Source organism: Temnothorax curvispinosus, unplaced genomic scaffold (assembly GCF_003070985.1).
Source record: "Temnothorax curvispinosus isolate PA1 unplaced genomic scaffold, ASM307098v1 QBEX01005936.1, whole genome shotgun sequence".
Classification (NCBI taxonomy): domain Eukaryota; kingdom Metazoa; phylum Arthropoda; class Insecta; order Hymenoptera; family Formicidae; genus Temnothorax; species Temnothorax curvispinosus.
Window position 1 is genome coordinate 59,091 of NW_020215716.1, and position 14,251 is coordinate 73,341.

Consider the following 14,251-nt stretch of genomic DNA (forward strand, 5'->3'; position numbering starts at 1 on the left):
ATTCGCGTTTCTCTTTGGAGAAGTTTGTCCATAGAAATGCTATTTCGAAAACCTTTATCGCACCCATGTGTCGTGGAAAAAAACGTTCTCACCTACCGTAAAAATAAATTTTTGTTTGCTTTCTTGTATGACTTGGTTGCGTAAAACGCAATTTTCACTGAAATTCGTACGCGATTATTCACTGGTTGATTTCATTAACGGTGAATAATAATACTCGTCGCTTAATTAGATCGCGTACTCCAATTTTTTCATTTGAATATTGTCAACGTTTGGTTACTAAAAACAGATAACTTACAAAATAGTAACAAAGTCTTACTAATAGTTAGCAAAGTCTTCATACCTTTGTCAAGAAAACAACTGTTGATGATATTTAAGTAATTTTATTCAGTTTAAAGACGTATTGTAGTGCTTCTTTCTTTTTAATACACTCGACCGTTAATTTATTTCTATCCTTCATGAAAATTAGATTTAACTTTAACCGTATTAGTTTATCGCGCAAACTTCGCCGTTTGCTTCGGCGCCGTGTTTTTTTGGGCGTGTCGAGGAAGACCTTTGATAATTCTCCCTTTTAGAACCTGGCTTTGTTATCTCGAAGCAGATTAATTCCATCGCAGGAAATGCAAACGCACAACGCAATATATAGTCGCCTCTTTCGTACGCCGGGCGTAACTCGAGCGATTAGATGGCTTAAAAACGAAATGGAGCGCACGGACGAAGATTCTCGTTATACTGTATAAAAGGGAGTCTTTTTTCTACCTTCGTTAAAACGACAGTAGGATTCCGTCGCGATGAGTCCAATTGTGTTGCTTTCCGTGCTTTTATTAATATCCCGAAATATCCGCGGATGGCATATCGCATTTCCAAACAACAGCGGGACCGACAGCAATGATCTTCGCGAAACTACGTTTCAGCCGGCCTTTATATTTCCAGGTGGGATTCATTCAAGTGACATATTTTTATCAATACGATCATATTATAACGTACGTGTGTACAATTCTTTTTATAAAGAAGGAAAGTATGATTATTACTTAAATTTTCTTTATCATTAAATTGCAATATTGTAAGTAACCATCCGTATAATATACGGTTAAGATAAAATAATTCCTACCGTTCATATATTTGATAGAATTTAAGAACTCTATTGATAACCCTCTTTTTTCGATTCATGGAAAATATTGCAAAATTAAATTGGTCTGTTATAAAATCTATTTTTGCTGAAGAATATAGGATATAAAAAAGATTAAATTTTTATAGTAATATTTTAACAGTTTATTTTGTCTCATGCAAATGATAAAAATTTCATTTATTTTCACAAGTAGTAGTGTAGTGCAAAAAAGATTTGTATAATTTTTTGCACAATAATACAACATAATGGATGGTTTAGGAGTCTTATAATTATTATCGTAAAATAACTATTCTTTTTGTGTTTAATGACGTGGAGAGAATTTTTTAGAGAACTCATTCGTTCTTCGTTCCTTTGAATTTTCATCAGGGACAAAATGGTGCGGCAGTGGTAATATAGCGGATGGTCCGAATGATTTGGGAGTATTTGCGATGACTGACGCATGTTGTCGCGAACACGATAATTGCAAAGATATAATCGAACCGATGCAGACCAAACACGGCCTGACCAATTCTGCTTTTTATACCAGGTGAAAATTAATTAAGAACAATATTTCTTATGTCAACCCCTTTTTGATGAGCTGATAAGTAAAAACTGAAATATTAATTGAATTTTGTTGAGAATTCTTATAATATCTTTACGAAATGTGTGAGAGTTATAAAGTTATCGAGCTTTTATATCTTTGAATCTTTAGTATCTATATTTGGTACATTAGATATTTTTGTATCGTGTCTGCTATTATTTTTATAAAAACATGTTAACTTTATTAAAGATGCTTGATGTAATTCGTGGCATAATGGAAAAAAAATATTGTTAACTCGTGAGCGTTGGACTGTATCAATGTAGAGGAAAATATATACGTATAATCTTTTTTTAGCACACACGCAATCTATTATAGTTATTTTTTGTATAACACATGCACTTGTGTCATGTTACAAATATCGATAACTAATGGAAAAGAATTGAACACCTAAATGCAGTATAGATAAACGAAGTTTTACGTTATTGAATACGAAGTGTCTGGAAAACGAAAAAAAAAATTAATATTTCATTTTTCTTTTATATGAAATACACGAGCATTTTTCATCCATGCGCATCGTATCTGATATCACTTTGTCATGCGAAAAGATTCAGTATAGCAATTGTAGAAGAAAGTCAATGAACTAGTCCGCAGCAGCGAGTCTGTTGTGCGATTTCACGCAACTGGAACAGTTACCAAGTTTCGTGCGTGTCTTACTATAGTTGCGGCTGACGTTTGACGTTGATATACGACGTCGCGCATTATTACAAACTTGGTATATTAATTACGTAGGTAATTTTTTTACGATATGCAGTAGGACGGAAGAAAACGATTTTAAAAGCTTGCCTTATAACATATTGAAAACGTTTTATATATTATTACTAGGTCAGTAATTTGAAACTGTTGCAAATATATCCGATGTTTGCGTTAACTGGAATGTTCACCAGAATATAATTTTATGAAAAATATATCAAAATATCCAATAATTCATGTGTGAGAAAAATTAAAACACTGCAATATTGATCGTCTACTAATCGTAATGGAAAATATTAAATACTTGTAGGGCAAATATGCGCCAAAAAAATATTATCCAAAAAATTGTCGAAAAAAATCACTAGCCTTAGTAATCGCTGATTCCTGTTAGCGTTCCAGGATGCAAAATAAAACAGAGGATTTAGAACAAGAGTGGACTAAGCTTGTAATTTTTAAGCTGTACTTTAGACATGTGCCTTCGTGTTTAAAGTAGACTTTTTTCCCTTAGTTCACTCTTGGTATAAATTCCTCGATTATCCGTCGCGATCTTATTCTTATTCTTAAAGCACTTTCTTACAAACGTCACCATTTCGTATTTCTCACAACGATCGTATAAGTAATCTTAAATTGAAATGAAGCGAGGTCGCTTTTTGTACCGAGTAATCTGATAAAGCGTCGTGAAATGTGCAAAATCAGGCTACACTGCTCCTGCGACGAGAGGTTCTACGACTGTCTCCACAGCTCGGAGGAACTCGTTAGCGCGAAGGTCGGCTTCCTCTACTTCAGTGTGTTAGACACGAAGTGCTTCCGCGAAGACTATCCCATCGTTGGCTGCAAACGGCATTCACTGTGAGTCGTAAGCGTATTAGAGTCTTGGCAATAGCGAGTCGGTGCTCGATTTTCAAATGGGCCAGGCATTCACGAGAGATTCATCGATCTTATCGCGATTTTATTTTAATACGCATGTACGAATCGTGTTCAGTTTCATTGCTTTCTGATCATATTCCGATATGCATCGGGAATTATATCCGTGTAAATAAATACATTTTTCGCTTCAAGTTGGATCTGCGTAATATCTATTCAATGTATTTATATTTTCTTTTCCAATACACCGCGTACATATTTCCGATACGACGTATATTATTGAAAACGTAAGAGAATTCTATACGTATACGCGACCGTAGAATACATATGATTCAAAAAAGCTGCATATTATTGCGAGCATTCGAAACTTTTAAGAACGATGTGCTAACGATCTCTTGGCAGCATTCCTAGACGCTGTTTGGAGTACGAGCTGGACGAAAGCCAACCGAAGATGTATCAGTGGTTCGACGTACCCACGTATTTCCAAAACGACCACCGGATGGTGATGGCCGGCCGTCATATTCGATCACTCGATTCCAGCACCTCATTCGCAGACCGATAGAAGTCTATTTTGCGGAATCGCCGACCACTGGAGGAAACGTCATACGCGTGTAGAATCGTATAAATTCGCAATCGACTATGCCTGTCAACGTAGTTAAATAAGTGCCAATAAAACCGCTCTTACGGTCGCTTTATTCCCACTCTGTCTTTCCTTTTTTTTTGTCCCATCTTAAACGCGCGTTAATTTTCGTCGATGCGTTAATCTGGAAAACGCGCACAAGAATGCGGGTCGATTGTAGGGTGGATGATCCGCAAAAGTGGAAATTACGAGGGTCATTAAATGCACCAATCAACCGCAAATTGTGAAGGCGTTTCATTTTCACGGTTGGATACATCAGTATAACGATGTCTGAGACGTAAAGTGTGTCTTGTACAGATTCACGTTTAAACGTCTAGTAACAAACAATAACTTTGTCTCGTTAATTGATATTTCTGATAATAAATCAACGTTTCGTCACATAAATTATCGATATTGAACAAACTACGCGTGCGCGTAAATCACATAGTCACCGCAATTAAAATTAACACAAATAGCATTTCTCTGATTACCACCTACACTATAATATATTATCCATCGCCGTTGTGCTTCATTCGCATCACAATGTAGCAATAAGTTCCGTTGAAACCCTACTAAATCATTTTAACGTAATCGCCTGTTATCGGATCTGAAAAAGAAAAAAAAACAGAAGCTGAAATAGAAGCTAACGCTAGCACGGAAGAAACGAGAGGGTTGGTCTATAGGGCGCTGTGAGACGGGAGATAAGCGACGAGGGTCGAATCGGAAGTGGGAGAGGGAGCGGCTCGCTTCTCTCCTCGCTTCCTCTTCTTGCTTTTCCGAGGCTTTCCTCCATTTTACGCGAGGCCGTGCGGGCAGCTGGCGCTTACTCCGGGATTTGCTCGGAAATTTATGTCCGAATGGAGCGCAGCCGCGCCGTCCCTCGCGCCGCCAGGCCAGCACCCTCCTACCACCGATTTACAACTTCTCCGCTCACCTGCGCCAACTTTTGGATGCGCGTGAGCGCGCGCCAGCTCTCCAATGGCCAACCCGGCGACTCCATTCTTCGTCGCATCGCGTCGTGTACCATCGACGCGATAGGAAAAATTGTCGACTTCGCGTTGAACGCCGTGATTTATTGTCGGGGAAATCGCACGCCGTCGGTCGTCGTCGCCGTTGCCGTTGCCGTCGTGAAGGCCAAGGCGCAACGTGAGACGACGGCAATATTTAAGAGCAATATATGGAATATATATGGAATATCTATGGAATTTGAAAAATGGCGAGCAGTGAAAGAGTATGAAATAAGTAAAGGATGACGAATGTCCAAAGATTATTTAGACACTCTTAAAGACATTTGAGAAATATAAAAATTAGGTGACTATATAATCTAGATGACTTTGAATTATGGATGTTATACTACATAGTATAAATATGCTTTACATCAATACATAACGTGTATTTATTATTATAAATACACAAAGATCATCATTTATATATCTATAAAATATAAAAAATTATATTTATTATATTTTACAATGCCTGAAGAAAATCGTGTTCTATGTCAGGTAAAGTTAAACATTCGGATTGTCAGTATCGAGGTGTTAATATGTCAACAACTGATTGTAGACCAGATAATTCTAAAACGAGCGGGCTCGAGACTCGCGTTTAACCATGTCGTTTCTTTTTATCTTTCCAGACGTGGCGGCATCAGTGGAGGTTCACTTCGAGAATAAGGACGGTGGATTCTTCTTGAAGCACATACCGCGGCAATATTATCCGGCCCGCGGCACGTCGGATAGCGCTATCCCGGCGCTATCTACGAGTGCATCGAATAGTAACAACAATAACAATAATAATGCGGGGAGTACGGTACCGTCGCCGCCGCCTGGCTCTGTTCTCTCAATCGACAAGTTCACCGTCTTCCAGACGAGCGAGCCGGTATCAGTGCGAGCCACATACGGTCCTTTTAGCACCAAACAGACTGTACCGGCGCGTTACATAGTCCCCGATCCGTTGGACGCATTGCCGGGACCAGAAACGCGACGCAATCTCACGGCGGCGACGATTCTGGACGCCCAGGAACTCGGCGCTCGCCATCTGGACATGTCAGCTCATCTGGTGGCCAACAGCGTGCCGCGCGACTCGCCCGTGCTCAGGGTGCTCTTCCACGCCGGCAGCGAGGCCGGTGGTAGACGTCAGTTGCTGATGGCGCGGCATCAGCGAGTCTGTGTAGTGCTGCACGCCAGCCTGGCCAGTCCATCGCGGGGTAATGCCGCGAGCAGGAGCAGCAATGGACACGGTTACTCTTCCTCCTCTTCCTCCTCCTCCTCCTCCTCATCTTCGTCATCTTCCGCGCTTACGGCCGCCTGCAGTCCTGACGGCGAGAACGGCGTATGTCTCGCGCAGATCACCATACCGGCCGATTGGTGGGCACCGTTACCGCCGCCCGATGCTTCCGGCCGTGTCAAGGTCGTCAAAAGTCTGCCGCGATTGATCCAGGTTGCTTACTCCGTGTTGGAACCGCGTACGGAGGAGGGAGGACTTGGTAGTGGCGGGAACGGTGGCGGTTCGGTTGACGCTACCGGTGGGTCAGGATTCTGCAGACCCAGAGTGCAAATACAGCCAGTCACTCCTTTGGGTCAAGTGCCGCTCGCGCCTAACAAAGCGGATTACAAGGAACTCAGAGCGGATGACTCGCTAACGTTGCTGGTGCCACACGGACCGCTCTATCCGAGGTCCAGGTTGCACATCCCGGCCTTCCTACATCCCGTTAAAGTGACAGACCCGCGGCAGGAGCGACCGCCGTTGATCGTCGCGGTTTATTTAAGGTAAGCAACTTAGCGAGTTTTTTAGAATTTTTTAGATACGACAACGAGTAAACTTTAACTATTTAGAAAGAGCGGTACTTGTCAAGATGATTATTTGTGATAACTTATAAATTGAAGACAAATTAAAGATGAGAAGTATAAGAAGGAAAGATAAATTAAAATGGCTGGTCGTCAAACTGCGGCATCTTTTGTTGGCTCCCGTTGTTTATACATGTACATATATAGTTTAAAAAACATTGATTGAAGGTACAGTTTCACTAATATATTAATTATGAGATTGATGATACTGGATAAACACGCTTTGGAAATCCACAAATAAACGGTGATTCACGCCGGGATCGCGGCATCGGCAAGTACAAACACGCTTATGATATCTCGTTTAACCACTTTCGGACAAACAGCGAGAGTCGCAATTTCCGCATTGAGATTCACTTTGCATCTACTTTTTTTTAGCCGCGCGTGTCTCGCGGAAAGTGCTTTTAAATCCCAGCTCGAGGGGACCACTCTCGCGCGGCCGGAAAATGGGTCGGAAACGTTCCGTCGGGAGGGGTTGGAATCCTCTAATTGGATGAATTGTCAAGTAAGCTGGCGAGCGAAGTTACAAGCTCGTCTGTTGTTAGTAAGCACTCGGAAGTTCCGCGACTGCGACTAACACGCGGGGTACACTCGAGCACGGACCAACGGCAGCCAATCCGCGTGAGAAACGCATCGTTGGCTCTGTAACACGCTGTTGGGAATGCGAACCGGTGTCGTGGGGATGGAACTTTTTCCGTCGGATAATCGCGAAACACTTGAACCAACACTATAAGTCGCATAGCATAGGAGTTCCGTGATATATAACGACACGTACAGGGTACATAAGAGTGAACTATAACGGACTATATATGAGTCGCGCAAGATCCATATCCATTGTAATAAAAAGCACGCATCAGTTTCATAAAGCTGTACGTGGTAAGGCTTACATAATTAATCGAACCACCGCCATTATGCACAGAGTACCGCAAATATCGCGAAAACAGATTAGCATTTCTCATGATTCAGATGATTCAGATATCTTGTAAAGAATTTTAATCCACGCGTTACGACATACAATCAATTCACATGAAATTCTTTATTATTTTTTGAGATGGGAATAAATACTTTTTTATTTAAAATTTATAAATTTTAATGCTCGGTAATATTTTAGACAACTCGAGTTATGGCACAATGCGTGAAAGTATATCCAAGATAATTTGGCGGAAGTTTATACGAAGCCCTTCCAAAATTTATGAACCGCTTAAAAGGCTATTGTATATGCATTTACGTGTGCTATTATGATAAAGACTTGGGCGTTCCAGTGTCGACGTCATAACGTCGCATATACATAGTGTGTCCTTAAATAATTAATGGATTAACGAACAATTAAATAGTGAGCGAAAACTCTACCACTACTTACAGCGCTACTACGAAAAAAGTCTTTTTATACTTTAATTGTAACGTAATAGACATTATATTTAAAACTGCTATCTCCGTTGTGATTATTGCATTAATATCATCACGACAAATCGGTCGACTTAAAAAACCTTTGATTATTTTAACGCACTATATCACTACATCGTAGAATATCGATTCCGTAATCGCTGATTGAAGCGGTTTTTTCTTAATAAAAATCTTATGACGGGCTAATTTCTCTACGCTATTTTTACACAGGGTGAGGCGCAGCGCCCTGCAGCAATTTCTCATGCGAAAAGATGTGATATTGCATTTTTTATTTATTACCCTTTTCTGCTTGGTCGTATACGAACTGCGCCCCTCTTTGAATATGATATTTGAGACCGTGCGAGTTTATTTATTAATTATACAGGAATGTAATTTAGATTTTTTTAGCAGTACCACGAAAAGTGGGGTACTAATGAACTTTCTTTAATCCTTATTACCGGGAAGCTTATTAAAATCTCGCAAACGAATACAAATTGAAAGCTTCTGCATACGACATAGCCGGAAAGCATTTGTATGTACGATTAGTTCTTTTTTATATTATTACGAAATGAAGAGATCCAGTATTACGCAGTTTATTTAGAATATAAATTCTTAAGAGATTAAATCGATAATTAAACGTATGTGTTAAAAACTTTATCTATTCCATTCTCTGGAGAATAATCAACGAATCAAAGTTTTATTAGTTATAACATTCTCCAAAATATGATTTACGTGAATTTTGTTACTTGTTTTCGAAATGTCATAGTATGGGCGATAATAACGCGCAACACAAGCGGTATCGATAGTTGGACTCATTACGGAGGTCGCAGGTTATCGAGATCATCTTCGCAGTTTCTGCATACTAAAGAGATTTTAAAACAGAAATGCGTTTGTTTATATACGCAGAATCTGCGTAGCCTCATAGCCTTGACGGTCGGCAATTTTGCAGAATTAATGAGATAGTCATATTTTTACAAAAGTTGAGTTATTTACGCAGATAAATTATTATTCTTTATTTAATCACGTTATGTAATGCTAATAATCTCGTAAACATAGAAAATTTGGCTTGCGATATCCTTCTATTGCGTACATTATTTTAGAATATCTTTTTATGCAAATCTTTTACAAACGTTTTGCGTTGATGATTATTTTTCTAACTTTTGTCAGTTTGTCTGAATTTTGTCTCGTCAATAATAACGATAGGCAACTATTATCAAATTAATAATATCGTGATGTTTAACAAACATGTATTATTAGTTACAGAATAGTATCCTATCACTATTGTTGCATAATTTCGCGAACAGTTAACCGATCTCGAAAATTAATAATTCATACGCGACATTAGAGATTACGCGTTAGAATAACTCCTAATTATATTTTCATGCATGTTACTGTAACATTTAAAAGATTGAACATTTTAAATATGATATATCTCCTTCCTTTCTTTCTCTTTATCTTTATTTGTTTCCTATTTATTTAACAAATGTAATTCCAGATACGAAAATTTGGGAAAAAACGTTCGTCCAAATCTCTTAAATATTTTAAACGCGAAACTACCCTGTGGGAGAAGCTCTCTGGAAATACGACGAGTTGGGCGAAAATTTCTTCACGCGTTAAAGAGCTTGCTAAGAGCTAATCGTAGCCTTTGTCCGCGTCGAGGGGGGGCTTTATCCCGCTTTTTATGTCTCGCAACCTTAATCTAAAGCTCTTACAGCGCCACGTTAAACCGTAGATTTCCTACGCGGCCGCCTCTTAAGCCGCACTAGTCCAACCATAGGTCTTCGCCTCTGTACCCCTGCGATATTGCATCGTTCAACAGTGCAACAGCTATGCAGAGTCCTTAGTTATCTCACACTTTTAATTGTAAATGCTGAAGCGTGAATCGAGAAAAACGTACAGTTTGTTTGATATTAATGAAAATGTTCTTAACTTTTCTTCATGTCTATATTTACGATTATTTTGCACACTGACTGGAAAACTGCATGTGATAGCGACTCATGATTAGAGTTACGCTAAATTTATCTTGATCGATATTCAAACTGTTTTTTGTAGTACATATGGTTGTTGATCTTTACTAACTCTCTATATCTCCATACACATATCCCTATACACGACTATTCCTGCCAATGTCGATCGATCGGCCAAAACACGAACGATGAAGAGAGAGAGAGAGAGAGAGACTCATTGAATAAACGGTAATTTTACAGCGACATTCGGTCATTCGTCAGCGTGAAAGCGTGTGCGCATGGCATGCATTCGTGATCGTTCCCGATAGCGTTCTCCGTCCGTCGCTTCGCACATCGGCGATTTGTATGTAAATGCAAGATAGGCTCACGGAAATAACTTGATTTGAACTTGTAATTGGCTCGCTCCTAACTCGCCCGACCGGCGAGTCCTGGGCGTTGTTTAACGATGACCCAATATCCACCTCTTTCGTGTCGTCGTTCCGCTAATTCTCATTTAACCTGTAGTTACTACTCTGTTGTCATTTGTCAGGGCGATATAATTAGCAAGAAAAATAAATTTGATAGAGAACTTGCTTCGTTTTAGCTCAATTCTGGTTTTGCCGTAGAAGATTTATCATTTCTTTCATCATATCTCTTATTCTTTTCTTATCAAATATAAATATAAGTTTGATTAAAGTTCAAAATATAAGTAAACTATCAAAACTTGAAAAGTTTTATTATATAGAAAGTACAATGTTTACGAAGAACAAATAATATAAAAAATATGTACTTAAGAGTTATATCTGGAGAGATTGTTCTGTTAGCTACTTTGGTAAATTTTCATGCAGCTCTTGTCTTTACGGCGTTGCGCAAGAAGGATTAAATTGACGTTTTCTCCCTTACGTTTTTGTTACGCGCACCACACGCTTTTCTCTGCTGTTGTCTGAAGTTTAATTTACTCTCAGCTTAATTTAATTAAGGTTTTGGATCCGTCGAAACGATTAAGACCGGAGATATGTAAATTAATTGCTGGAAGTGAGAAGGCGGACTGTACCATGCGGAGATAGTAATTACGCTTGTTTTTGTACGCTTAAATTATGACACTCGAGGTGGAGAACAACTGCGGGGTTCTTTTTGGAGGAACATCCGCGCATTGTTAGTATGATTGTGGAGACAAAGTTAATACAGTATGTGTGTGTGTAAAGCCCGCGGTGTGCTCCGCAATATGCGGCACAGTATGCGCCGCAGTGCAAGCCATATGCTATAATGTTTGACGCCAGTGGAATTTTGAAGCGACGCATCTGCAAAGATCTTAAACTTGGCAGTTTGCAACCAATTAATCTAAAACTTCAAAAGAGGTCATATGTACTATAAAATATATCAACATAAAATATAAATGCATCATTACGCTAATAATGGAATAGAATGTTCCTTTGTTATTAGTCAAGGGACGAGCATCCGTTGCCCGAGAATTTTTAACCATAACTGCTGTCGGCTGGCGCGATATCGTGGTATCTCTCACTGGATATTTGCTGCAAGAAATCAGCTGACTTCTTAGAGCGACATTTTGCCTTAGAAATATTTCATACCGGGATTTCAGGAAAATATCGTGTTCTTTGTAATCGTTTCCGCGTTTATCCACCAACGTTATGGCAATGCGCATAAGGGAAGGTAATACGCTCTAGCGATGGTAAAGGCGCGATAAAAGGCATCGGTCCGCGTCTCTCTCGGGGGAAAAAGCAAATTGAGTTATTATGGGAGGCACTGGTGGTGCAGCGTCTTTAAATACGTATTAGCCGGCCGCTCACTCGGCTTCGGCAAATACGCCGAAGGAACTTGAAGAGGCAATATCCGGTCTAGCTTGGACCGAAGTTTCGTATTAGCCACTCGGTGCACCTTTCCACAGCGGGATCCGCTTACGGCCGGGCGACATTGCATTTTCGCGCACTCGAAAATTCCCGTTTCAGCTTGAATTAAGAACGACCTCCACGAGATTGAAAGTCCCTAGTCGGAGACGCAAATAGAAACTTAAGAAGATACATTGCCGCAATGGTAGAGTGCACGTTTCCAATAAATTATACAACTTGTAAAATATGGCATTTGACAGTATGAATATCTTTTCTTTCATTTCTATATTTTTTAAAATAATTTTGACTTCAGGTAATAGTTTTATTAATCAGTTTTTACATCCTATGAAATAATTATTATACAATAATCCACATTCGCACATAATCAAAGGTTCCGATTTTATCGAAAATACTGAGTTACATAAAAAAAAGAATACAATAAAATAAAAGAAAAATATTAAAAATAACATAGGTAGAAAAATATGGTCTTTATAAATCTTCAAATGACAAATGGAAACAGTGATCATATTATTGAAATACAAATATTAAGAAAAAAAGGTCTGAAAAGGAATGCGAAATCATGAATATATTAATTGTTTTACAGCTACGTATATAATCTCTTGAATTTCGAATTGTTCTCCAGCTTCACCGTATCGCGACAACAACAATATCTGATTTGCCGCGTCGACCGCAGTGTACCATAATGTTACGTCGCATCATGGCGAATATCTATGCGTTGCGGCGACAGACAGACGCATTTCTTCAGCCGCATTCCTCTCCTCCCTCGCCTTGTATACCGCGTACATGATACCGACCCTGTGACCCGGTCACATAACTAGAACGTGAGTTAGTTCGAAGGAACGCAGCTTCCTCCCTCGCACGAGCGTGTCGACTTGGCAATGATGAGGAAAACGTCTCCCGCGTAGTCACGGAAAAGATGGCCCCGTACTCTCTCGCGATGCTATATACGAGGACAAAGATAAACGCGAATGTCGCGAATTTTCCATTTAGATGTGCATGTTTCCACGTAATCGTCCGTGATTCTCTGAAAATTTTTCAGAAATCTACACGAATATCTCGAAATCGAAAGAAACGTGCCTGAAGATCTCTGTTACCGTTTTAGATTATATAGATGTTTCAGACTCGCCATATGTGCTTTTTATCGGAATTCTTTCGACGAATTCTTTGGCCAATTTAAAGATAATTTTTTTTCTTGTTTTTAGTAAAAATGCCGACCTTTGACTAACAATAAATTTCAAAATAAATTCTGTTGAAATAAGATATACTTGACACTTAATTTCTTGATATTCTGTATTAAACATTACTCTTTTTATTCTCAGAATAGATCATTAATTTTGTTTAAGTTCATTTGGATTAATCAAAGAAAATTTCTTTGCAAGTACTTCGTTACTCATGCTATGTTTCTAGCGTTATTATTATTTCTTTTTGATCTCTTATATTGTTTTTTTCTTTGGCATTTTCCGGAAGCTTCGAGAATGCTCCTAAACCGGGATGTCACTCGATAAGAAGCAACGGCAAGAAAGATTGCCGGATGAACGAGAAGTGTCACATACGCATACGATAAAGTGCGAAGTGCATGCGAAGTTTGCTGCATTATTGACGCTCTTGCAGCCTTCTTGCAGCTGCGTTTCGCGGCGACGCGACGCTATACGGTGCCGCTTAAATTTCAATCCGGCTCTCAGGATTGCCGCGGATGCGGCTCCGCCGGGAACGGAGTGCACGCGACATTGCCTCGACGAGAAGTAGCGTGGTATTATTGCGATGACAACCGAGAACCGATGCTCGAAGCACGGTACCATATGTGAAGAGTCCTCGTTGCATCAGAGGATCCGATCGAACGAAAATCCGATATCTATGTTCGACATCTTACCGAGGATAACTGGCAAGATCGTGGGAAGATAATTGAATGCAATTACAGAGTGGAAAAGTTGATTTTATATTCACATCTTATTTATCTTTTTTTCGTATATATGTCACATTAATACTGAAAAAATGTGTATTATTTTATTAAAGAAATTAAAAGAAATATATATAAACGTGCTTTTTTAGACATGCAACTTGTCACGAAACTATTTAAATATCAGTTATTGACTCGCGTTCAAAGAATTGCGACCTGTAGTTGTTTTGTGACTCTTAAAGTCTAGGGGGAAACTCGTCGACTATACATATAGTGTAAGTACACTTGACGTATTGTTAGAGCAACATGAGGGCAATGGGTCTCGTCGGTAAAGAACTGTACGTTCATTCATTTTTAATGACAGAGGGACGTAGCTAATAATACGATGGATGAAAGAAACGTACGCGGGTCGATCGATACGACGTGATATGAGTAATA

At 39.4% G+C, this 14,251-nt stretch overlaps 2 protein-coding genes across 3 annotated transcripts in view; both read left to right on the forward strand.

Annotated features, from left to right (window-relative positions):
• The first annotated feature begins 788 nt into the window (after positions 1 to 788).
• Positions 789 to 3,935, forward strand: LOC112455254 (phospholipase A2-like). The gene is made up of 4 exons (XM_025017057.1): positions 789 to 930; positions 1,493 to 1,652; positions 3,057 to 3,245; positions 3,672 to 3,935. The coding sequence occupies exons 1-4, from the start codon at positions 789 to 791 to the stop codon at positions 3,820 to 3,822; spliced, it is 642 nt and encodes a 213-aa protein (XP_024872825.1). The 3' UTR covers positions 3,823 to 3,935.
• Positions 3,936 to 5,370: 1,435 nt separating this feature from the next.
• Positions 5,371 to 14,251, forward strand: part of LOC112455252 (transmembrane protein 132C) — a 31,577-nt gene continuing 22,696 nt past the window's right edge. For both annotated transcript variants that reach the window (XM_025017054.1, XM_025017055.1), the window contains exon 1: positions 5,371 to 6,644. In XM_025017054.1, coding sequence (XP_024872822.1) covers positions 5,488 to 6,644 — 1,157 coding nt within the window. In that variant the 5' untranslated portion in view covers positions 5,371 to 5,487. The remainder of the gene's footprint in view (positions 6,645 to 14,251) is intronic.